The sequence below is a fragment of the Podarcis filfolensis genome (genome assembly GCF_964270895.1).
Source record: "Podarcis filfolensis genome assembly, contig: HAP1_SCAFFOLD_89, whole genome shotgun sequence".
NCBI lineage: Eukaryota > Metazoa > Chordata > Lepidosauria > Squamata > Lacertidae > Podarcis > Podarcis filfolensis.
The window spans coordinates 40,001-65,906 of NW_028149480.1; the positions used below are offsets into that span (position 1 = coordinate 40,001).

The window sequence follows — 25,906 nt, forward strand, 5'->3', positions numbered from 1 at the left end:
GGGGGAGCCGGGTCCGGGTTCGAATCCCGCTTCCTCCCCCCCCCAAAAAAACTTTTTTAAAATTGGTTTTCACCACGTTGTGAACAGAAACACGTAAGAACGGCAAAGCTAAATCGTAGCCTTGTTGGAAATATTCGTATCCAAGGAGGAGGAGGAAGGAGGCAGGAGGAAGTAGGAAGGAGAAGGATGCTGGAAGGAGGAAGAGGAAGGAGGAAGTAGAAGGATACTTGGAGGAGGAGGAAGGAGGGAGGAGGGGATAGGAAGTAGAAGGATGCTGGAAGGAGGAAGAGGAAGGAGGAAGTAGAAGGTACCCAAGAAGAGGAAGGAGGAAGTAGAAGGTACCCGAGGAGGAAGAGGAAGGAGGAAGGAGGAAGTAGAAGGTACACAAGGAGGAAGGATGCAGGAGGAGGCAGGAAGTAGAAGGATGCTGGAAGGAGGAGGAGGAAGGAGGAGACAGGAAGTAGAAGGTACCCAAGGAGGAAGAGGAAGGATGCAGGAGGAAGGAGGAAGTAGAAGGATGCTGGAAGGAGGAGGAGGAAGGAGGCAGGAGGAGACAGGAAGTAGAAGGTACCCAAGGAGGAGGAGGAGGAGGAAGGAGGAAGTAGAAGGATGCTGGAAGGAGGAAGGAGGCTGGAGGAGACAGGAAGTAAAAGGTACCCAAGGAGGAAGAGGAGGAGGAAGTAGGCAGGAGGAGAGGAAGTAGAAGGATGCTGGAAGGAGGAGGAGGAAGGAGGAAGTAGAAGGTACCCAAGGAGGAATAGGAAGGATGCAGGAGGAGACAGGAAGTAGAAGGTACTCAAGGAGGAAGAGGAAGGAGGAAGTAGAAGGTACCCGAGGAGGAGGAAGGAGGCAGGAGGAAGCAGGAAGTAGAAGGTACACAAGGAGGAAGAGGAAGGATGCTTCAAGGAGTAGGAGTGGTACCCAAGGAGGAGGAGGAGGAAGGGGGCAGGAGGAAGGAGGAAGTAGGAAGTAGAAGGATCCTTCAAGGAGGAGGAAGGAGGCAGGAGGAAGGAGGAAGTAGAAGGTACTCAAGGAGGCAGAGGAAGGAGGAAGGAGGAAGTAGAAGGTACCCAAGGAGGAGGAGGATGCAGGCGGAGACAGGAAGCAGAGCGTTACCCATTCCGCTTCCCCTTTCCTCCCCCCCTTTCCCTAGCGACCGACGACATCGTCAAAGTGGAAGTCTGGGACGTGGTCGACAAAGGTGAGCCCCTTCCTCTTTTCGGGTCGGGACCCCGGGAGGTCATCCAAACTGACCCCGCTTTGGGGCCGCCATTTTTAACTCTCCCTTTGGCGCCGCAGGCAAGTGCAAGAGGCGAGGCGACGGCTTGAAGCTGGAGAACGACCCCTCCCAGGAGGTGAGCCCCGGGTTCGAGTCCCCCTTTCCCCCTCCTTCGAGACCCCGCAGCCCCCGCTAAGTCTCTCTTTTCTCTCTCGAACCCGAGGCCGAGGCGGCCCTGGCCCTGGACGCCGAGTTCCTGGACGTCTACAAGAACTGCAACGGCGTGGTCATGATGTTTGACATCACCAAGCAGTGGTGAGGCGGCCCCTCGAACCCGGAACCCAGGGCTGCCCCTCGAACCCCCAACCCCAGGGTGGCTCCTCGAACCCGAGGCAATGACCCACCCCAGGGGGGCCTCTTGAACCCGCAAGCCAGGTTGGCCCTTCGAACCCCGAAGCCCGCGCTCCAGGGCGGCCCCTCGAACCCGCAACCCTGCACCCTCTCGAACCCAGGACAAGGACCCACCCCGGGGCGGCCCCTTGAACCCGAGGCAAAACCCAACCCCAAGGTGGCATCTTGAACCCGCAACCCAGGTTGGCCCCTCGAACCCCCAACCCAGGGCGGCCCCTCGAACCTTCAACCGCACTCCAGGGCGGCCCCTCGAACCCACAACCCCACAGCAAGGCGGACCCTCGAACCCAGAACCCCAGCCCAGGGCGGCCCCTCGAACCCCCAACACCGCACCCCAGGGTGGCCCCTCGAACCCGGAACCCTGGGCGGCCCCTCAAAGCCGCAATCCTGCACCCCAGAGTGGCCCCTTGAACCCGCAACCCAGGTTGGCCCTTTGAACCCCAAACCCCAGGATGGCCCCCCGAACCCTGAACCCCGCACTCCAGGGCGGCCCCTCGAACCCGCAACCCTGCACCCTAATGTGGCCTCTCGAACCCAGGACAATGACCCACCCCAGGGCAGCCCCTCGAACACCCAGCCCCACCTTAGGGCGGCCCCTCAAACCTTCAACCGCACTCCAGGGCGGCCCCTTGAACCCGCAACCCCACAGCAAGACGGCCCCTCGAACCCGAGACAGTATCCAACCCCAAGGTGGCAGTTGGAACCCGGAACCCAGGGCGGCCCCTCGAAGCCAGGACAATGACCCACCTCAAGGCGGCCCCTCGAACCCCCAACCCCAGGGCGGCCCCTCGAACCCAAGACAATGACCCACCCCAGGGGGGCCTCTTGAACCCGCAACCCAGGTTGGCCCTTCGAACCCCAAACCCCAGGATGGCCCCTCGAACCCCAAACCCCAGGATGGCCCCTCGAACCCTGAACCCAGCACTCCAGGACGGCCCCTCGAACCCCGCACTCCAGGGCGGCCCCTCGAACCCGCAACCCTGCACCCTAAGGTGGCCTCTCGAACCCAGGACAATGACCCACCCCAGGGCAGCCCCTCGAACACCCAGCCCCACCTTAGGGCGGCCCCTCAAACCTTCAACCGCACTCCAGGGCGGCCCCTTGAACCCGGAACCCAGGGCAGCCCCTCGAACCCGAGACAATGACTCACCCCAGGGGGGCCTCTTGAACCCGCAACCCAGGTTGGCCCTTCGAACCTCAAACCCCAGGATGGCCCTTCGAACCCTGAACCCCGCACTCCAGGGCCGCCCCTCGAACCCGCAACCCTGCACCCTAATGTGGCCTCTCGAACCCAGGGCGGCTCCTCGAACACCCAGCCCCACCCTAGGGTGGCCCCTCAAACCTTCAACCGCACTACAGGGCGGCCCCTCGAACCCGCAACCCCACAGCAAGGCGGCCCCTCGAACCCGCAACTCAGGTTGGCCCTTCGAACCCCAAACCCCAGGATGGCCCCTCGAACCCTGAACCCCGCACTCCAGGGCGGCCCCTCGAACCCCCAAGCCAGGGCGGCCCCTCGAACCCGCAACCCTGCACCCTCATGTGGCCCCTCGAACCCAGGACAATGACTCACCCCAGGGCGGCCCCTCGAACCCGCAACCCTGCACCCTAATGTGGGCTCTCGAACCCAGGGCCTCTCGAACACCCAGTCCCAACCTAGGGCGGCCACTCAAACCTTCAACCGCACTCCAGGGCGGCCCCTTGAACCCGCAACCCCACAGGAAGACGGCCCCTCGAACCCGTAACCCCACAGCAAGGCGGCCCCTCGAACCCGCAACTCAGGTTGGCCCTTCGAACCCCAAACCCCAGGATGGCCCCTCGAACCCTGAACCCCGCACTCCAGGGCGGACCCTCGAACCCGCAACCCTGCACCCTCATGTGGCCTCTCGAACCCAGGACAATGACCCACCCCTCAAACCTTCAACCGCACTCCAGGGCGGCCCCTTGAACCCGCAACCCTGACCCCCCGCGTCCCCCCCGCAGGACCTTCAACTACGTCCTGCGCGAGCTGCCCAAGGTCCCCAACCACGTGCCCGTCTGCGTCCTGGGCAACCACCGAGACATGGGCGAGCACCGGGTCATCCTGCCCGACGACGTGCGCGACCTGATCCGCAAGATCGACAGGTGAGGGGGGCGAGCCCCGCGGGGAGAAAGCCAGCTCCTCAAGCCGCGTTTTATTGCATTGGGTTGAATGAAATCCCCGCTCTGAGAAATCTAGCTCCTCAAGGTGTTTTGTATTGCATTGCATTGCATTGTATTGTATTGCATTGTATTGCATTGCATGAGCTCCCCGCTCTGAGAAATCTAGTTCTTCAAGGTGTCTTTTATTGCATTGCATTGCATTGCATTGCATTGCATTGCATTGAATGAAATCCCCGCTCAAGGTGTTTTGTATTGCATTGCATTGTATTGTATTGCATTGCATTGAATGAAATCCCCGCTCTGAGAAATCTAGTTCCTCAAGCTGTATTGTATTGCATTGCATTGCATTGCATTGCATTGCATTGCATTGTATTGTAGGAGGCAGGAGCTCCCCGCACCGAGAAAGCTAGCTCCTCAAGCTGCGTTTTGCATTGCATTGAGTGAAGTCCCTGCACTGAGAAATCTAGTTTCTCAAGCCGTATTGTATTGTATTGCATTGCATTGCATTGCATTGCATTGTATTGTATTGTATTGAAGGAAGCAGGAGCTCCCCGCACTGAGAAATCTAGTTTCTCAAGCTATATTGTATTGTATTGCAATGTATTGCATTGCATTGTATTGTATTGTATTGCATTGTATGAGGCAGGAGCTCCCCGCACTGAGAAATCTAGTTTCTCAAGCTGTATTGTATTGTATTGTATTGTATTGTATTGTATTGTAGGAAGCAGGAGCTCCCCGCACTGAGAAATCTAGTTTCTCAAGCTATATTGGATTGTATTGTATTGTATGAGGCAGGAGCTCCCCGCACCGAGAAAGCTAGCTCCTCAAGCTGCGCTTTATTCCATTGCATTGGATTGAATGAAATCCCTGCGCAGAGAAAGCTAGTTTTTCAAGGTGTTTTTTATTGTATTGTATTACAGGACGCAGGAGCACCCTGCTCTGAGAAAGCTAGCTCCTCAAGCTGTGTTTTGCATTGCGTTGAGTGAAGTCCCTGCACTGAGAAATCTAGTTTCTCAAGCTGTATTGTATTGTATGAGGCAGGAGCTCCCCGCACCGAGAAAGCTAGCTCCTCAAGCTGTGCTTTCTTCCATTGCATTGGGTTGAATGAAATCCCCGCTCTGAGAAAGCTGGCTCCTCAAGCTGTGTTTTGCAGTTGAGTGAAGTCCCTGCACTGAGAAATCTAGTTTCTCAAGCTATTTTTTATTGCATTGAATGAAGTCCCTGCACTGAGAAATCTAGTTCCTCAAGCTGCTTTTTATTGCATTGTATTGTATTAGGGAGGAGCTCCCCGCTCTGAGAAAGCTAGCTCCTCAAGCTGTGTTTTATTCCATTGCATTGCATTGAATGAAATCCCCGCTCTGAGAAATCTAGTTTCTCAAGCTGTATTGTATTGTATTATAGGAGGCAGGAGCTCCCTGCTCTGAGAAATCCAGCTCCTCAAGCTGTGTTTTATTACATTGCATTGAAAAAATCTCAGTCCCTGCACTGAGAAATCTAGTTTCTCAAGCTATATTGTATTGTATTGAGGCAGGAGCTCAAGGTGTTTTTTTTATTGTATTGTATTGTATTGTATTATAGGACGCAGGAGCTCCCCGCACCGAGAAAGCTAGCTCCTCAAGCTGCGTTTTATTCCATTGCATTGGACTGAATGAAATCCCTGCACTGAGAAATCTAGTTTCTCAAGCTATATTGTATTGTATTCTATGAGGGAGGAGCTCCCCGCTCTGAGAAAGCTAGCTCCTCCAGCTGGTTTTGATTGAATTGCATTGCATTGAACGAACTCCCCGCACCGAGAAAGCTAGCTCCTCAAGCTGTTTTGCATTGCGTTGAGTGAAGTCCCTGCACTGAGAAATCTAGTTTCTCAAGCCATATTGTATTGTATTGTATTATATGAGGGAGGAGCTCCCCACTCTGAGAAAGCTAGCTCCTCAAGCTGTGTTTTATTACATTGCATTGAATGAAATCCCTGCTCTGAGAAATCTAGTTCCTCAAGGTGTTTTTTATTGCATTGCATTGTATAAGGGAGGAACTCCCCGCTCTGAGAAAGCCAGCTCCTCAAGCTGTTTTGCATTGCATTGGATTGAATGAAATCCCTGCACTGAGAAATCTAGTTTCTCAAGCTGTATTGTATTGTATTGTATGAGGCAGGAGCTCCCCGCACCGAGAAAGCTAGCTCCTCAAGCTGCATTTTATTACATTGCATTGGATTGAATGAAATCCCCGCTCTGAGAAAGCTAGTTTCTCAAGCTGTTTTTTATTGTATTGTATTGAATTGTATTCTAGGAGGCAGGAGCTCCCCGCTCTGTGAAAGCTAGCTCCTCAAGCTGCGTTTTGCATTGCATTGAGTGAAGTCCCTGCACTGAGAAATCTAGTTTCTCAAGCTGTATTGTATTGCATTGCATTGTATTGTATTGTATGAGGCAGGAGCTCCCCGCACCGAGAAAGCTAGCTCCTCAAGCGGCGTTTTGCCTTGCGTTGAGTGAAGTCCCTGCACTGAGAAATCTAGTTTCTCAAGCTGTATTGTATTGTATTGAAGGAAGCAGGAGCTCCCCACACTGAGAAATCTAGTTTTTCAAGCTATATTGTATTGTATTGAGGCAGGAGCTCCCCGCACCGAGAAAGCCAGCTCCTCAAGCTGCGTTTTATTGCATTGCGTTGAGTGAAGTCCCTGCACTGAGAAATCTAGTTTCTCAAGCTGTATTGTATTGTATTGTATGAGGCAGGAGCTCCCCGCAGGGAGAAATCTAGTTCCTCAAGCTGCTTTTTATTGCATTGCATTGGATTGAATGAAATCCCCGCTCTGAGAAAGCTAGCTCCTCAAGCTGTGTTTTCTTACATTGCATTGAATTGCATGAACTCCCCGCTCTGAGAAAGCTAGCTCCTCAAGCGGTGTTTTGCATTGCATTGAGTGAAGTCCCTGCACTGAGAAATCTAGTTTCTCAAGCTGTATTGTATTGTATGAGGCAGGAGCTCCCCGCACCGAGAAAGCTAGCTCCTCAAGCTGCTTTTTATTGCATTGCATGAGCTCCCCGCTCTGAGAAATCTAGTTCTTCAAAGTGTTTTTTATTGTATTGCATTAGGGAGGAGCTCCCCGCACCGAGAAAGCCAGCTCCTCAAGCTGTGTTTTATTCCATTGCATTGGATTGAATGAAATCCCCGCTCTGAGAAATCTAGTTTCTCAAGGTATTTTTTATTGCATTGAATGAAGTCCCTGCACTGAGAAATCTAGTTTCTCAAGGTATTTTTTATTGCATTGAATGAAATCCCCGCTCTGAGAAATCTAGTTCCTCAAGCTGGGTTTTATTGCATTGCATTGGATTGAATGAAATCCCCGCTCTGAGAAAGCTAGCTGCTCAAGCGGTGTTTTGCATTGCATGAAGTCCCTGCACTGAGAAATCTAGTTTCTCAAGCTGCATTGTATTGTATTGAGGCAGGAGCTCCCCGCACCGAGAAAGCTAGCTCCTCAAGCTGCATTTTGCATTGCGTCGAGTGAGGTCCCTGCACTGAGAAATCTAGTTTCTCAAGCCCTATTGTATTGCATTGTATTGTATTGTATGAGGCAGGAGCTCCCCGCACCGAGAAAGCCAGCTCCTCAAGCGGTGTTTTGCATTGCATTGAATGAAGTCCCTGCACTGAGAAATCTAGTTTCTCAAGCTGTATTTTCTCTAGCTCCTCAAGCTGTGTTTTATTCCATTGCATTGAATTGCATGAGCTCCCCGCTCTGAGAAATCGAGTTTCTCAAGCTATTTTTTATTGTATTCTATTGTATTGTATGAGGCAGGAGCTCCCCGCTCTGAGAAAGCTAGCTGCTCAAGCTGTTTTTTAGTGCATTGTAGTAGCGCCCTGCACTGAGAAACATAGCTCCTCAAGGTGTTTTTTCTATTGTGTGGCATGAGCTCCCTGCTCTGAGAAATCTAGCTCCTCAATCTGTGTTTTATTACATTGCATTGCATTGAATGAAATCACCGCACCGAGAAAGCTAGCTCCTCAAGCGGTGTTTTGCATTGCATTGAGTGAAGTCCCCGCTCTGAGAAATCTAGTTTCTCAAGCTGTATTGTATTGTATGAGGCGGGAGCTCCCCGCACCGAGAAAGCTAGCTCCTCAAGCTGTGTTTTATTCCATTGCATTGAATTGCATGAGCTCCCCGCTCTGAGAAATCTAGTTTCTCAAGCTATATTGTATTGTATTGTATTTAATTGTAGGAGGCAGGAGCTCCCCGCTCTGAGAAAGCTAGCTGCTCAAGCTGTTTTTTAGTGCATTGTGGGAGCGCCCTGTTCTGAGAAACGTAGCTTCTGAAGGTGTTTTTTAGTGCATTGCATGATCCCCCTGCTCTGAGAAACATAGCTCCTCAAGGTGTTTTTTCTATTGTGTGGTATGAGCTCCCTGCTCCAAGAAACCTAGCTCCTCAAGCTGTTTTTTGTATGTGCGTTGCATGACCTCCCTGCGCTGAGAAAGCTAGCTGCTCAAGCTATATTTTATTTCATTGCATGAACACCCTGCTCTGAGAAATCTAGTTCCTCAATGTGCTTTTATTGTGTTTCAGCTAGACCTGAAGCTAAATTGCATTGCATTGAATGGCATTCAATGAACTCCCTGCTCTGAGAAATCTAGCTCCTCAAGCTATATCTTATTGCATTGTATTAAGCAAACTCCCCGCTCTGAGAAAGCTAGCTCCTCAAGGTGTTTTTAATTGCGTTTCAGGAGCTCCCCGCTCTAAGAAATCTAGCTCCTGACGCTGTATTGCACTGCATTGCATGAATTCCCCGCTCTGAGAAAGCTAGCTACTCAAGCTGTTTTTAGTTGTGTGGCAGAAGCTCCCCGCGCCAAGAAAGCTAGCTCCTCAAGCTGTATTGCATTGCATGGTATGAGGCAGGAGCTCCATGCTCTAAGAAACTTAGCTCCTCACAGTGTTTTTTTATTGTGTGGCATGAGCTCCCTGCACCGAGAAATCTAGCTCCTCAAGCAGTTTTTTTAAGTGCATGACAGGAGATCCCTGCTGTAAGAAAGCTAGCTCCTCAAGCATTGCATTGACCGAACTCCCCGCACCGAGAAAGCTAGCACCTCAAGCTATTTCTCCTTGCTTTGCCTTGCATTGAATGAACTCCCTGCTTGGAGAAACGTAGCTCCTCGAACTGTTTTTCCTGGCAATCGATGAGCTCCCCGCATCGAGAAAGCTAGCTCCTCAATGCTTTGCATTGCATTGAGTGAACTCCCTGCTTTGAGAAACGTAGCTCCTCGAACCGTTTTTTCCCCTGGCAGTCGATGAGCTCCCCGCACCGAGAAAGCTAGCTCCTCAAGCATTGAGGAGGCAGGAGCTCCCCGCTCTGAGAAAGCTAGCTCCTCAAGCGGTGTTTTGTATTGCATGAAGTCCCTGCACTGAGAAATCTAGTTTCTCAAGCTATTTTTTATTGTATTGAATTGTAGGAGGCAGGAGCTCCCCGCTCTGAGAAAGCTAGCTGCTCAAGCTGTTTTCTAGCGCCCTGTTCTGAGAAACGTAGCTTCTGAAGGTGTTTTTTAGGGCATTGCATGATCTCCCTGCACTGAGAAACATAGCTCCTCAAGGTGTTTTTTCTATTGTGTGGCATGATCTCCCTGCTCCGAGAAACCTAGCTCCTCCAGCTGTTTTTTTGTGTGCGTTGCATGATCTCCCTGCTCTGAGAAATCTAGTTCCTCAATGTGTTTTTATTGTGTTTCAGCTAGACCTGCAGCTGAACTGCATTGCATTGAATGGCATTCAATGAACTCCCCGCTCTGAGAAATCTAGCTCCTCAAGCTATATCTTATTGCATTGTATTAAGCAAACTCCCCGCTCTGAGAAAGCTAGCTCCTCAAGGTGTTTTTAATTGCGTTTCAGGAGCTCCCCGCTCTAAGAAATCTAGCTCCTGACGCTGTATTGCACTGCATTGCATGAATTCCCCGCTCTGAGAAAGCTAGCTACTCAAGCTGTTTTTAGTTTTGTGGCAGAAGCTCCCCGCGCCAAGAAAGCTAGCTCCTCAAGCTGTATTGCATTGCATGGTATGAGGCAGGAGCTCCATGCTCTAAGAAACTTAGCTCCTCACAGTGTTTTTTTATTGTGTGGCATGAGCTCCCTGCACCGAGAAATCTAGCTCCTCAAGCAGTTTTTTTTAAGTGCATGACAGGAGATCCCTGCTGTAAGAAAGCTAGCTCCTCAAGCATTGCATTGACCGAACTCCCCGCACCGAGAAAGCTAGCTCCTCAAGTCATTTCTCATTGCTTTGCCTTGCATTGAGTGAACTCCCTGCTTGGAGAAACGCAGCTCCTCGAACCGTTTTTTCCTGGGAATCGATGAGCTCCGCGCGCCGAGAAAGCTAGCTCCTCACGTTATCTCTCATTGCTTTGCCTTGCATTGAGTGAACTCCCTGCTTGGAGAAACGTAGCTCCTCGAACCGTTTTTTCTTGGCAGTCGATGAGCTGCCCGCACCGAGAAAGCTAGCTCCTCAATGCTTTGCATTGCATTGCATGATCTCCCTGCTTGGAGAAACATAGCTCCTCAAACTTTTTTCCTGGCAATCGATGAGCTCCCCGCACCGAGAAAGCTAGCTCCTCAAGTCATTTCCCATTGCTTTGCCTTGCATTGAGTGAACTCCCTGCTTGGAGAAACGTAGCTCCTCGAACCGTTTTTCATGGCAATCGATGAGCTCCCCGCACCGAGAAAGCTAGCTCCTCAAGCTGTGGATTTCCTCTTTCTCCAGGCCGCCCGGCGCCTCCTACGTCCGCTACGCCGAGTCCTCCATGAAGAACAGCTTCGGCCTCAAGTACCTCCACAAGTTCTTCAACATCCCCTTCTTGCAGCTGCAGGTAAGGAGTGCGAATCCTCCCATCGAGTCGGGGTCAGGCTGGATGACCCTCGGAGCCCAATCCGCCCATTCAGATTTCTTTGCATTTCCCGCATAATCCGCTATCACTCCTTTCCCATCTTTCTTGCATTCATTCATCTTTTTTCACTCCCATCTTTCATGCATTCATTCATCTTTTTTCACTCCTTTCCCATCTTCCATGCATTCATTCATCTTTTTTCACTCCCATCTTTCATGCATTCATTCATCTTTTTTCACTCCCATATTCCATGCATTCATTCATCTTTTTTCACTCCTTTCCCATCTTTCATGCCTTCATTCATCTTTTTTCATTTCTTTCCCATCTTTCACGCATTCATTCATCTTTTTTCATTCCTTTCCCATCTTTCATGCATTCATACATCATTTTTCACTCCCATCTTTCATGCATTCATTCATCTTTTTTCACTCCTTTCCCATATTTCATGCATTCATTCATCTTTTTTTCATTCCTTTCCCATCTTGCATGCCTTCATTCATTTTTTTCACTCCTTTCCCATATTTCATGCATTCATTCATCTTTTTTCACTCCTTTTCCATATTTCATGCATTCATTCATCTTTTTTCACTCCCATATTTCATGCATTCATTCATCTTTTTTCACTCCCATCTTTCAAGGATTAATTCATTTATCTTTTTTCACTCCCATCATTCATGCATTCATTCAACTTTTTTCACTCCCATCTTTCATGCATGCATTCATCTTTTTTCACTCCCATATTTCATGCCTTCATTCATTTTTTTTCACTCCCATATTTCATGCATTCATTCAACTTTTTTCACTCCCATCTTTCATGCATTCATTCATCTTTTTTCACTCCCATCTTTCATGCATTCATTCATCTTTTTTCACTCCCATCTTTCATGCATGCATTCATCTTTTTTTCACTCCTTTCCCATATTTCATGCATTCATTCATCTTTTTTCACTCCCATCTTTCATGCATTCATTCATCTTTTTGCACTCCTTTCCCATCTTCCATGCATTCATTCATCTTTTTTCACTCCCATATTTCATGCATTCATTCATCTTTTTTTCACTCCTTTCCCATCTTTCATGCATTCATTCATCTTTTTTCACTCCTTTCCCATATTCCATGCATTCATTCATCTTTTTTTCACTCCTTTCCCATCTTTCATGCATTCATTCATCTTTTTTCACTCCCATCTTTCATGCATTCATTCATCTTTTTTTCACTCCTTTCCCATATTTCATGCATTCATTCATCTTTTTTCACTCCCATCTTTCATGCATTCATTCATCTTTTTGCACTCCTTTCCCATCTTCCATGCATTCATTCATCTTTTTTCACTCCTTTCCCATATTCCATGCATTCATTCATCTTTTTTTCACTCCTTTCCCATCTTTCATGCATTCATTCATCTTTTTTCACTCCCATCTTTCATGCATTCATTCATCTTTTTTTCACTCCTTTCCCATATTTCATGCATTCATTCATCTTTTTTCACTCCCATCTTTCATGCATTCATTCATCTTTTTTTCACTCCTTTCCCATCTTTCATGCATTCATTCATCTTTTTTCACTCCTTTCCCATATTCCATGCATTCATTCATCTTTTTTTCACTCCTTTCCCATCTTTCATGCATTTGTTCATCTTTTTTCACTCCCATCTTTCATGCATTCATTCATCTTTTTTCACTCCCATCTTTCATGCATTCATTCATCTTTTTTTCATTCCTTTCCCATCTTTCATGCATTCGTTCATCTTTTTTCACTCCTTTTTCATCTTTCATGCATTCATTCATCTTTTTTCACTCCTTTCCCATCTTTCATGCATTCATTCATCTTTTTGCACTCCTTTCCCGTCTTCCATGCATTCATTCATCTTTTTTCACTCCTTTCCCATATTTTATGCATTCATTCATCTTTTTTTCATTCCTTTCCCATCTTTCATGCATTCATTCATCTTTTTGCACTCCTTTCCCGTCTTCCATGCATTCATTCATCTTTTTTCACTCCTTTCCCATATTTTATGCATTCATTCATCTTTTTTCATTCCTTTCCCATCTTTCATGCATTCATTCATCTTTTTTCACTCCTATATTTCATGCATTCATTCATCTTTTTTCACTCCCATCTTTCATGCATTCATTCATCTTTTTTCACTCCCATCTTTCACGCATTCATTCATCTTTTTTCACTCCTTTCCCATCTTTCATGCATTCATTCATCTTTTTTTCACTCCTTTCCCATCTTTCATGCCTTCATTCATCTTTTTTCACTCCTTTCCCATCTTTCACGCATTCATTCATCTTTTTTCACTCCTTTTTTCATCTTTCATGCATTCATTCATCTTTTTTTCACTCCTTTCCCATATTTCATGCCTTCATTCATCTTTTTTCACTCCTTTCCCATCTTTCATGCATTCATTCATCTTTTTTCACTCCCATATTTCATGCTTTCATTCATCTTTTTTCATTCCTTTCCTATCTTTCATGCTTTCATTCATTTTTTCTCACTCCTTTCCCATCTTTCATGCATTCATTCATCTTTTTTACACTCCCATCTTTCATGCATTCATTCATCTTTTTTTCACTCCTTTCCCATATTTCATGCATTCATTCATCTTTTTTTCATTCCTTTCCCATATTCCATGCATTCATTCATCTTTTTGCACTCCTTTCCCATATTTCATGCATTCATTCATCTTTTTGCACTCCTTTCCCGTCTTCCATGCATTCATTAATCTTTTTTTCACTCCTTTCCCATCTTTCATGCATTCATTCATCTTTTTGCACTCCTTTCCCATCTTTCATGCATTCATTCATCTTTTTACACTCCCATCTCTCATGCATTCATTCATCTTTTTTCACTCCCATCTTTCATGCATTCATTCATCTTTTTTTTTATTCCACTCCCATCTTTCATGCATTCATTCATCTTTTTTCACTCCCATCTTTCATGCATTCATTCATCTTTTTTCACACCCATCTTTCATGCATTCATTCATCTTTTTTCACTCCTTTTTCATCTTTCATGCATTCATTCATCTTTTTCACTCCCATCTTTCATGCATTCATTCATCTTTTTTCACTCCCATCTTCCATGCATTCATTCATCTTTTTTCACTCCCATCTTCCATGCATTCATTCATCATTTTTCACTCCCATCTTTCATGCATTCATTCATTCATCTTTTTTCACTCCCATCTTTCATGCGTTCATTCATCTTTTTTCACTCCCATCTTTCATGCATTCATTCATCTTTTTTCACTCCTTTCCCATCTTTCATGCATTCATTCATCTTTTTTCACTCCCATCTTCCATGCATTCATTCATCTTTTTTCACTCCCATCATTCATGCATTCATTCAACTTTTTTCACTCCCATCTTTCATGCATTCATTCATCTTTTTTCACTCCGATCTTTCATGCATTCATTCATCTTTTTGCACTCCTTTCCCATCTTTCATGCATTCATTCATCTTTTTTGCCTCCCATCTTCCATGCATTCATTCATCTTTTTTCACTCCCATCATTCATGCATTCATTCAACTTTTTTCACTCCCATCTTTCATGCATTCATTCATCTTTTTTCACTCCGATCTTTCATGCATTCATTCATCTTTTTGCACTCCTTTCCCATCTTTCATGCATTCATTCATCTTTTTTCACTCCCATCTTTCATGCATTCATTCATCTTTTTTCACTCCCATCTTTCATGCATTCATTCAACTTTTTTCACTCCCATCTTTCATGCATTCATTCATCTTTTTTCACTCCCATCCTTCATGCATTCATTCATCTTTTTTCATTCCCATCTTTCATGCATTCATTCATCTTTTTTCACTCCCATCATTCATGCATTCATTCATCTTTTTTCACTCCCATCTTTCATGCATTCATTCAACTTTTTTCACTCCCATCTTTCATGCATTCATTCATCTTTTTTCACTCCCATCCTTCATGCATTCATTCATCTTTTTTCACTCCCATCTTTCATGCATTCATTCAACTTTTTTCATTCCCATCTTTCATGCATTCATTCATCTTTTTTCACTCCCATCATTCATGCATTCATTCAACTTTTTTCACTCCCATCTTTCATGCATTCATTCATCTTTTTTCACTCCCATCTTTCATGCATTCATTCATCTTTTTTCACTCCCATCATTCATGCATTCATTCTTTTCACTCCTATATTTCATGCATTCATTCATCTTTTTTCACTCCCATCTTCCATGCATTCATTCATCTTTTTTCACTCCCATCTTCCATGCATTCCTTCAATCTTTTTTCATTCCTTTCCCATCTTTCATGCCTTCATTCATCTTTTTTTCACTCCTTTCCCATCTTTCATGCCTTCATTCATCTTTTTTCACTCCTTTCCCATATTTCATGCATTCATTCATTTTTTTCACTCCTTTCCCATCTTCCATGCATTCATTCATCTTTTTTCACTCCTTTCCCATATTTCATTCATCTTGTTTCCATTTCTGGGCTAACAACAGTCTTGCCGCCGTTTTTGCACAGAAAAAGAAATTAACATCTTGCCTATTAATACCAATTAAAAATGCTTATATAAAAAAAGTCTATTTCAAGATCTTATTTTATATATATATATATATATATATATATATATATATATATAACACAGATAGATAGATATTATATATCATTTCCCAGAAGTTCTTTACTTTTCTACATTCCCACCGCAGATCGGAAAATGTTCCTTCTTTTTCTTTACAATGCCAAGATTTCTGATTTGCCTTCTCCATTTTGGCTAGTAATAATTTCGCTGGCGTAATAATCCCGTCTCGACCTCCTTTTCATCCTCTTCCGAAGCCTACATATTATAAATATATAAATATATATATATATATATATATATAAATCCATATATTATATACCTTTGAGACGTCGTTGCTGAATATTTCTATTTGAAATTTGGATTTTTTCCCCCTTAAAATCCTCCTTATATATTCTCCCCCCAGAGAGAGACGCTCCTTCGTCAGCTGGAAACGAACCAATTAGACATTGACGCCACACTAGAGGAGCTGTCGGTCCAGCAGGAGACGGAGGACCAGAACTATGAGATGTAAGATGAATCATATGGATGCTTATTAATAATATTAATTATCATTTTATTAAAAATAATAATAATTAATATTAATTATTAATTATTTATTATTATTATTAATGATTAAATAAGAAAATAATCATAATATGAATAGTGTGAATGCTTATTGATAACGTCAATAATCTGAATGCTTCTTAAGATGAATAATGCGGGTTCTTATGAATAATATGAATAATGCGAATGCTTATTAATAAGACCAATAATGTGAATGCTTATTAATAAGATCAGTTACATGAATTCTTATGAATCATATGAATGCTTATTAATAATATTAATTATTATTAATAATGATTAAATAATAAAATAATAATAATAATATGAATAGTGTGAATGCTTATTGATAACGTCAATAATCTGAATGCTTCTTAAGATGAATAATGCGGATTCTTATGAATAATATGAATAATGTGAATGCTTATTAATAAGACCAATAATGTGAATGCTTATTAATAAGATCAGTTACATGAATTCTTATGAATAATACGAATGCTTATTCATAATATCAATGTGAATGCTTATTAATATTAATTATGTGAATGGTTAATAATGTGAATGCTTATTAATATTAATTATGTGAATTGTTGATAATGTGAATGCTTATTAATAATATCAATAATGTGAATGCTTATTAATAATATCAATAATGTGAATGCTTATTAATAATGTCAATAATATGAATGTTTATTAATAATATCAATAATATGAATGTTTATTAATAATATCAATAATATGAATGTTTATTAATAATGTCAATAACATGAATGCTTATTAATAATATGAGTAATGTAAATTCTTATTAATAATTGGAATAACATGAATGCTTATTAACAATATGCATAATATTAATTGTGCGAATGCCTGTTAATAATATCAATAACGTGAATGAATATGAACAATATGAATAATATTCATCATGTGAACGCTGATTAATAATATTAATATGAATCATGCAAAGGCTTATTAATGCTTATTAATGGTTTATTAAGGCTTATCAATGGTTTATCCATGCTTATTAATGGTTTATTAAGGCTTATCAATGGTTTATTAATGCTTATTAGTGGTTTATTAAGGCTTATTAATGCTTATTAATGCTTATCAATGGTTTATCAATGGTTTATCAATGCTTATTAATGGTCTATTAAGGCTTATCAATGGTTTATTAATGCTTATCAATGCTTTATTAATGCTTATTAATGGTCTATTAAGGCTTATCAATGGTTTATTAATGCTTATCAATGGTTTACCAATGCCGATTAATGGTTTATTAAGGCTTATCAATGGTTTATTAATGATTAATGGTTTATTAAGGCTTATCAATGGTTTATCAATGCTGATTAATGGTTTATTAAGGCTTATCAATGGTCTATTAAGGCTTATCAATGGTTTATCAATGCTGATTAATGGTTTATTAATGCTTCATGGTTTATTAAGGCTTATCAATGGTTTATTAATGCTGATTAATGCTGATTAATGGTTTATTAATGCTTCTCAATGCTTTATCAATGCTGATTAATGGTTTATTAATGCTTATTCATGGTTTATCAATGCTGATTAATGGTTTATTAATGCTTAATGGTTTATTAAGGCTTATCAATGGTTTATTAATGCTTATTAGTGGTTTATTAAGGCTTATAAATGCTGATTAATGCTTATTAATGGTTTATTAATGCTGATTAATGGTTTATTAAGGCTTATCAGTGGTTTATCCATGCTGATTAATGGTTTATTAATGCTTATCAATGGTTTATTAATGCTTATTAATGGTTTATTAATGCTTATTAATGGTTTATCAATGCTTATCAATGGTTTATCCATGCTGATTAATGGTTTATTGAGGCTTCTCAATGGTTTATTGAGGCTTCTCAATGGTTTATCAGTGCTGATTAATGGTCTATTAAGGCTTATCAATGCTTTATTAATGCTTATCAATGCTTTATTAATGCTTAATGGTTTATTAAGGCTTATCAATGGTTTATTAATGCTTATTAGTGGTTTATTAAGGCTTATTAATGCTGATTAATGCTTATCAATGCTTTATTAAGGCTTCTCAATGGTTTATTGAGGCTTCTCAATGGTTTATTGAGGCTTCTCAATGCTTTATCAATGCTGATTAATGGTTTATTAAGGCTTATTAATGCTTATTAATGGTTTATTAATACTTATTAATGCTTATTAATGGTTTATGAAGGCTTATCAATGGTTTATCCATGCTGATTAATGGTTTATTGAGGCTTCTCAATGGTTTATTAATGCTTAATGGTTTATGAAGGCTTATCAATGCTTTATCCATGCTTATTAATGGTTTATTAATGCTCATTAATGCTTATTAATGGTTTATGAAGGCTTATCAATGGTTTATCCATGCTGATTAATGGTTTATTGAGGCTTCTCAATGGTTTATTGAGGCTTCTCAATGCTTTATTAATGCTGATTAATGGTTTATTAAGGCTTATTAATGGTCTATTAATGCTGATTAATGGTTTATTAAGGCTTATCAACGGCTTATCATCTCTCCCCCCGCAGCTTCCTGGAAGCCATGGAGGCCCGCAGCCGGGGGGCGCCCTCCCCGGAGACCCCCACCCCGGGACCCCCGTCCCCCCCCGAGAACGTTCCGGAAGGCGGGTCCGGCCCGGGGACCCCCAGCGCCGAAAGCCCCCCCCCAGCGGCCCCCGCCGCACCCCCGGCGGCCCCCCGGCGCGGCTTCATCGCCAGGATCTTCGGGGCGTCGGCGGGTGAGGAAATCTCGGGGGGGGGCGATCGGGGATGATGGACCTGAATATTATATTATTATTAATAATATTAATATTAATAATAATAATATTAATATTATTATTAATATTAATATTATTGGGGCCTTAATATTATTATTATTATATTAATAGTAATATAATATAAATATTAATATATTATTATTATTATTATTATATTTATATTTATATTTATACCCCAATAGTAATAATTTAGGGGGGGACGATCGAATATTTATATTTATATTTATATTTATATTTATATTTATATTTATATTATTGGGGCCTTAATATTATTATTATTATATTAATAGTAATATAATATAAATATTAATATTAATATATTATTATTATTATTATTATTATTATTATTATTATTATTATTATTATATTTATTATTATTATTATTATATTTATATTTATACCCCAATAGTAATAATTATGGGGGGGACGATCGAATATTTATATTTATATTTATATTTATATTTATATTTATATTTATATTTATATTTATATTTATATTTATATTATTGGGGCCTTAATATTATTATTATTATATTAATAGTAATATAATATTAATATTAATATATTAATATTATATTATTATTATTATTATTATTATTATTATTATTATTATTATATTTATATTTATACCCGAATAGTAATAATTTTGGGGGGGACGATCGAATATTTATATTTATATTTATATTTATATTTATATTTATATTTATATTTATATTTATATTTATATTATTGGGTCCTTAATATTATTATTGCTATTATTATTATTGCTGTTATTATTAATATTATATTTATATTTATTTATAATTTTTGGGGGGGACGATTGGGCATGATGTACCTGAATAATAATAATAACACAAATATTTATTAATTTTATTATTAATATTATTATATTACTTTTATATTTTTGTATTATTATTATTATTATTATTATTATTATTATTATTATGATACTCTTATAGTAATAACTTTTGGGGGAACGATCAGGGATGATGTACCTCAATAATAATAATTTCTACCCTAATCATAATATTATTTTAGTAATAATAATAATAATAATAATAATAGCAATAATAATAATAATAATAATAGCAATGATAATAGCAATAATAATATTAAGGACCCAATATTATAATAATAATAATAATAATAATAATAATAATAATAATAATAATAATAATGATGTTTTAATAATAATAATATTTTAATAATAATAATAATAATAACTTTTGGGGGAAGGATTGGGGATGATGTACCTCAATAATAATAATAATTTATACCCTAATCATAATATTATTTTAATAATAATAATAATAATAATAGCAATGATAATAATAGCAATAATAATATTAAGGACCCAATAATAATAATAATAATAATAATAATAATAATAATAATATTTTTAATAATAATAATAATAATATTTTAATAATAATAATAATTTTAATAATATGTTAATAATAATAATAATAATAATAATAATAATAATAATAATAATATTAATATTAATATTAATAATAATAATATTAATAATAATAATAGCAGCAATAATAATAGCAATAATAATAATAGCAATAATAATATTAAGGACCTAATAATAATAATAATAATAATAATAATAATAATAATAATAATAATAGTGTTATAATAATGTTATAATAATAATGTAATAATAATAATAATAATAATAATAATAATAATAATAATGTTATAATAATAATAATAATAATTTAATAATAATATTTTAATAATAATAATAATAACAATGTTTTAATGATAATAATAATAATAACAATGTTTTAATAATAATAATAATAATAATAATAATAATAATAATAATAATTTAATAACAATAATGAGAATAATGATAACCATGATCATATTTCGACCCTAATACGAATCATATTAATACAGACCCCCCGGCGGTGGAGGACTTTGCCCCGGACGACAGGCTGGAGGGGGCATTCCTGGAGGACCCCACGGCGCCCCCCGCCGGACCCCCCGAAAACAGCAGGTACGTTGGGGGGGATTCGGGGAACCCGAACCCAAGACCCTTGCGTTTTTTTTGGGGGGGGAATATCTTCCCCGAAGGTCACCTGCTCCTCCCCGCAGCCAGGAGGATCAGACGCGCGGGAGACTCGAACCCGGGGCGCCGGAAGAGCGGGCGCCCCCCAGCGAGGAGGAGGAGGAGGAGGACAGGGCGGCCGCCTTCGCCATCCTGGGGGACGAAGACGTCGCGCCGGAGCCGGAGGGGAAGAAAGGGTAGGAGGGATTATTCAGATTATTAATAATAATAATAGTAAAAATAATAGTAATAATAATAGTAATAATAATAATAATAATAATAATAGTAATAATAATAATAATAGTAAAAATAATAGCAATAATAATAATAATAGTAATAATAATAATAGTAATAGTAATAATAATAATAGTAAAAATAATAAAAATAGTAAAAATAATAATAGTAATAGTAATAATAATAATAATAATAATAGTAAAAATAATAATCGTAATAATAATAATAATAATAATAATAGTAAAAATAATAATCGTAATAATAATAATAATAGTAATAATAATAATAATAGTAAAAATAATAATCGTAAAAATAATAACAATAATAATAATAATAATAATAATAGTAAAAATAATAGTAATAATAATAATAGTAATAATAGTAATAGTAATAGTAAAAGTAAAAGTAATTATAGTAATAATAGTATAATAATAAGAATAATAGTAAAAGTAATAATAATAATAATAATAATAATAATAATAAGTAATAATAGTAATAATAATAATAATAGTAAAAATAATAATATTAAAAATAATAATAATAGTAATAATAATAATAGTAATAATAATAGTAGTAGTAGTAGTAGTAATAATAATAATAATAATAATAATAATAATAATAATAGTAATAGTAAAAATAATAATAAAATCATGTTTATCGTTAGAGTTCTCTTGACAATCATCATTACCGTTACAGTCCTCAATATCCAAATAATGGTCATTATTAAATTAGCGTTGCAATTATCATTAGAATAATCATTACCGTTGCAGTCATCAATATCCTAATAATCAATTGGGATAATTGCAATTATCTTTATCATAATCATTACCGTTACAGTCCTCAGTATCCAAATAATGGGCGTTTTGTTCATTATTCAATTAGCGTCGCAATTATCATTAGAATAATAATTACCATTGCAGTCATCAATATCCTAATAATCAATTAGGATAATTACAATTATCATTAGAATAATAATTACCATTACAATCATCAATATCCTGATAACGGTCGTTACGTTTATTAATTAATGTTGATTAGAATGATAATTGCCATGGTCATGAGAATCAATATCCTAATAACGGTCGTTACGTTTATTAATTAATGTTGATCAGAATGATAATTGCCACGGTCATGAGAATCAATATCCTAATAACGGTCGGTATCTTTATTAATTAATGTTGATTAGAATGATAATTGTCATGGTCATGAGAATCAATATCCTAATAACGGTCGTTACCTTTATTAATTAATGATGATTAGAATGATAATTGTCATTTTTATTCAGTCCCAATTAGAAAACATCCATATTATTAATTAATGTTGATTAGAATGATAATTGTCATTTTTATTCAGTCCCAATTAGAAAACATCCATATTATTAATTAATGATGATTAGAATGATAATTGTCATTTTTCTTCGGTCCCAATTACAAAACATCCATATTATTAATTAATGATGATTAGAATGATAATTGTCATTTTTCTTCGGTCCCAATTAGAAAACATCCATATTATTAATTAATGATGATTAGAATGATAATTGTCATTTTTCTTCGGTCCCAATTAGAAAACATCCATATTATTAATTAATGATGATTAGAATGATAATTGTCATTTTTCTTCGGTCCCAATTAGAAAGCATCCATATTATTAATTAATGATGATTAGAATGATAATTGTCATTTTTATTCGGTCCCAATTAGAAAACATCCATGTTAGAAACGAAATAGAACCCTAATTAAACGATTCTCACGATCGTTAATTATCATTTCCCCCCCCCACAGCCCCCCCTCCCCGCCTTTGAGGTCGGACCCGGCCCCGCCCCCCGCGGAAGCTTCCGGAACCCGGACCCTCCCGGCGCCCGGCGAGGAGTCGGAGAGCGACCCCGAGGGGCCGGTGGCGGCGCAGATGCTCTCCTTCGTCATGGACGACCCCGAGTTCGAGAGCGACGCCTCGGCCGACGCCGGGGGGGTGAGTGGGCGCCGGGTTCGGGGGAAACTACAACTCCCAGAATCCTTTGGGGGGCTAGAGAGACATGGAAAGCTGCAAAATACAACTCCCAGAATCCTTGGGGGGGCGAGAAGCCTCCAATTACGTTTCCCAGAATCCTTGGGGGGGCTAGAAGCTTCAAACTACGTTTCCCATAATCCTTTGGGGGACTAGAAGTCTCAAACTACAACTCCCAGAATCCTTTGGGGGGCTAGAGAGACCTTAAAAGCTTCAAACTACAACTCCCAGAATCCTTTGGGGGACTAGAAGCCTCCAATTACGTTTCCCAGAATCCATTGGGGGGGCTAGAAGCTTCAAACTACGTTTCCCATAATCCTTTGGGGGACTAGAAGCCTCAAACTACAACTCCCAGAATCCTTTGGGGGGCTAGAGAGACATTAAAAGCTTCAAACTACAACTCCCAGAATCCTTTGGGGGGTAGAGAGACATTAAAAGCTTCAAACTACGACTCCCAGAATCCTTTGGGGGGCTAGAGAGACATTAAAAGCTTCAAACTACAACTCCCAGAATCCTTTGGGGGCTAGAGAGACCTTAAAAGCTTCAAACTACAACTCCCAGAATCCTTTGGGGGATGAGAAGCCTCAAACTACAACTCCCAGAATCCTTTAGGGACTAGAAGCCTCAAACTACAACTCCCAGAATCCTTTGGGGGGCTAGAGAGACATTAAAAGCTTCAAACTACAACTCCCAGAATCCTTTGGGGGACTAGAAGCCTCCAATTACGTTTCCCAGAATCCTTTGGGGGACTAGAAGCCTCAAAGTACAACTCCCAGAATCCTTTGGGCGCCTTAGAAGCCTCAAACTACGTTTCCCAGAATCCTTTGGGGGGCTAGAGAGACATGAAAAGCTTCAAACTACAACTCCCAGAATCCTTTGGGGGACTACAAACCTCAAAATACGTTTCCCAGAATCCTTTGGGGGACTAGAAGCCTCAAACTACAACTCTCAGAATCCTTTGGGGGGCTAGAAGCCTGAAATTACGTTTCCCAGAATCCTTTGGGGGACTAGAAGCCTCCAATTACGTTTCCCAGAATCCTTTGGGGGACTAGAAGCCTCCAATTACGCTTCCCAGAATCCTTTGGGCGCCTTAGAAGTCTCAAACTACAACTCCCAATATCCTTTAGGGACTAGAAGCCTCAAACTACAACTCCCAGAATCCTTTGCTGTGTTGAAAGGGGACTAGAGCGCCTCAGCAGCCTCAAACTACGTCTCCCAGAATCCTTTGGGGGACTAGGAGCCTCAAACTACGACTCCCAGAATCCTTTGCTGCCTTGAAAGGGGACTAGAGCGCCTCAGCAGCCTCAAACTACAACTCCCAGAATACTTTAGGGACTAGAAGTCTCAAACTACAACTCCCAGAATCCTTTGCTGCAGTGAAAGGGGCCTAGAGTGCCTTAGCAGCCTCAAACTACAACTCCCAGAATCCTTTGCTGCATTGAAAGGGGACTAGAGCGCCTCAGCAGCCTCAAACTACAACTCCCAGAATCCTTTGCTGCATAGAAAGGGGACTAGAGCGCCTTAGCAGCCTAAAACTACAACTCCCAGAATCCTTTGCTGCATTGAAAGGGGACTAGAGCGCCTTAGCAGCCTCAAACTACAACTCCCAGAATCCTTTAGGGGCTAGAAGCCTCAAACTACGTTTCCCAGAATCCTTTGGGCGCCTTAGAAGCCTCAAACTACGTCTCCCAGAATCCTTTGCTGCATGGAAAGGGGACTAGTGCGCCTTAGCAGCCTCAAACTACAACTCCCAGAATCCTTTGCTGCCTTGAAAGGGGACTAGAGCGCCTTGGCAGCCTCAAACTACGTCTCCCAGAATCCTTTGGGGGACTAGAAGCCTCAAACTACAACTCCCAGAATCCTCTGGGCAAACCCTAAGGAGAGGCCTCTTCTCCCAGCCTCCTTTGCAGGACCGCTTCCCCGCCCTCTCGGACCTATCGGACGCCTCGGACCCCGGCCCGGCCCCGCCCCCTCCGGCCCCCGGCCCCGCCTTCCGGCCGAAGAACGAGGCGGATCTCTTTGGGCTGGGATTGGAGGAGCCGGAAAGGCGGAAGGAGAGCAGCGAGGAAGGTAATAATAATAATAATAATAATAATAATAATAATAATAATAATAATAGTAATAATAATAATAGTAATAATAATAATAATAGTAATAATAATAGTAATAATAATAAGAGTAATAATCATATTTATATCCTAATAGTAATCATGATATTTACATAATAATAATAATAATAATCATATTTATATCCTAATAGTAATAATGATATTTATACTCTGGTAGTAATCATGATATTTGCATAATAATAATAATAATAATAATAATAATAATAATAATAATAATAAAGTTGGTAATAATGTTGGTAATAATAATAATATTTATACCCTAGTAGTAATAATAATATTTAAATAATAATAATAATAATAATAATAATAATAATAATAATAATAATGATGTGAATAATGTGAGGGAATAGGAAGAAGAGGAATAATAATAATAATAATAATAATAATAATAATAATAATAATAATAATAATATTTATACCCTATTACCCATAACATTTTAATAATAATAATAATAATATTTATACCCTAATAGTAATAATGATATTTACATAATAATAATAATAATAATAATAATAATAATAATAATAATAATAATAATACCCTGATAGCAATAATGATATTTTAATAATAATAATAATGATATTTATACCCTATTACCCATAACATTTTAATAATAATAATAATATTTATATCCTAATAATAATAATAATAATAATAATGATATTTATATCCTCATCGTAATAATGACATTTAAATAATAAAAATAATGGTAATGATATTTATGCCCTGATAATAATGATATTTATGTAATAATAATAATGATAACGATATTTATACCCTAATAATAATAATAATAATAATAACAACAACAACAATAACAATAATGATAATAATTATATCCTAATGGTAATAATATTAAATATAATTTTTAATTAAATTTTAATTTAGTATTCTAGATAGTAAAATAAAATATAATAATAATAATAATAATAATAATAATAATAATAATAATAATATAGTAATATAATATAACATA

General features: G+C 39.6%; 1 protein-coding gene across 1 annotated transcript in view; it reads left to right on the top strand.

The window, feature by feature from the left end:
• RABL6 (RAB, member RAS oncogene family like 6) overlaps positions 1-25,906 on the top strand; it is a 37,777-nt gene that overhangs the window by 11,163 nt on the left and 708 nt on the right. Inside the window, exons 3-13 of the mRNA XM_083631709.1 lie at positions 1,154-1,201; positions 1,300-1,355; positions 1,443-1,534; positions 3,611-3,751; positions 10,483-10,588; positions 15,581-15,684; positions 18,250-18,458; positions 20,409-20,508; positions 20,607-20,756; positions 22,578-22,764; positions 24,699-24,870. Coding sequence (XP_083487835.1) covers positions 1,154-1,201; positions 1,300-1,355; positions 1,443-1,534; positions 3,611-3,751; positions 10,483-10,588; positions 15,581-15,684; positions 18,250-18,458; positions 20,409-20,508; positions 20,607-20,756; positions 22,578-22,764; positions 24,699-24,870 — 1,365 coding nt within the window. The remainder of the gene's footprint in view (positions 1-1,153; positions 1,202-1,299; positions 1,356-1,442; positions 1,535-3,610; positions 3,752-10,482; positions 10,589-15,580; positions 15,685-18,249; positions 18,459-20,408; positions 20,509-20,606; positions 20,757-22,577; positions 22,765-24,698; positions 24,871-25,906) is intronic.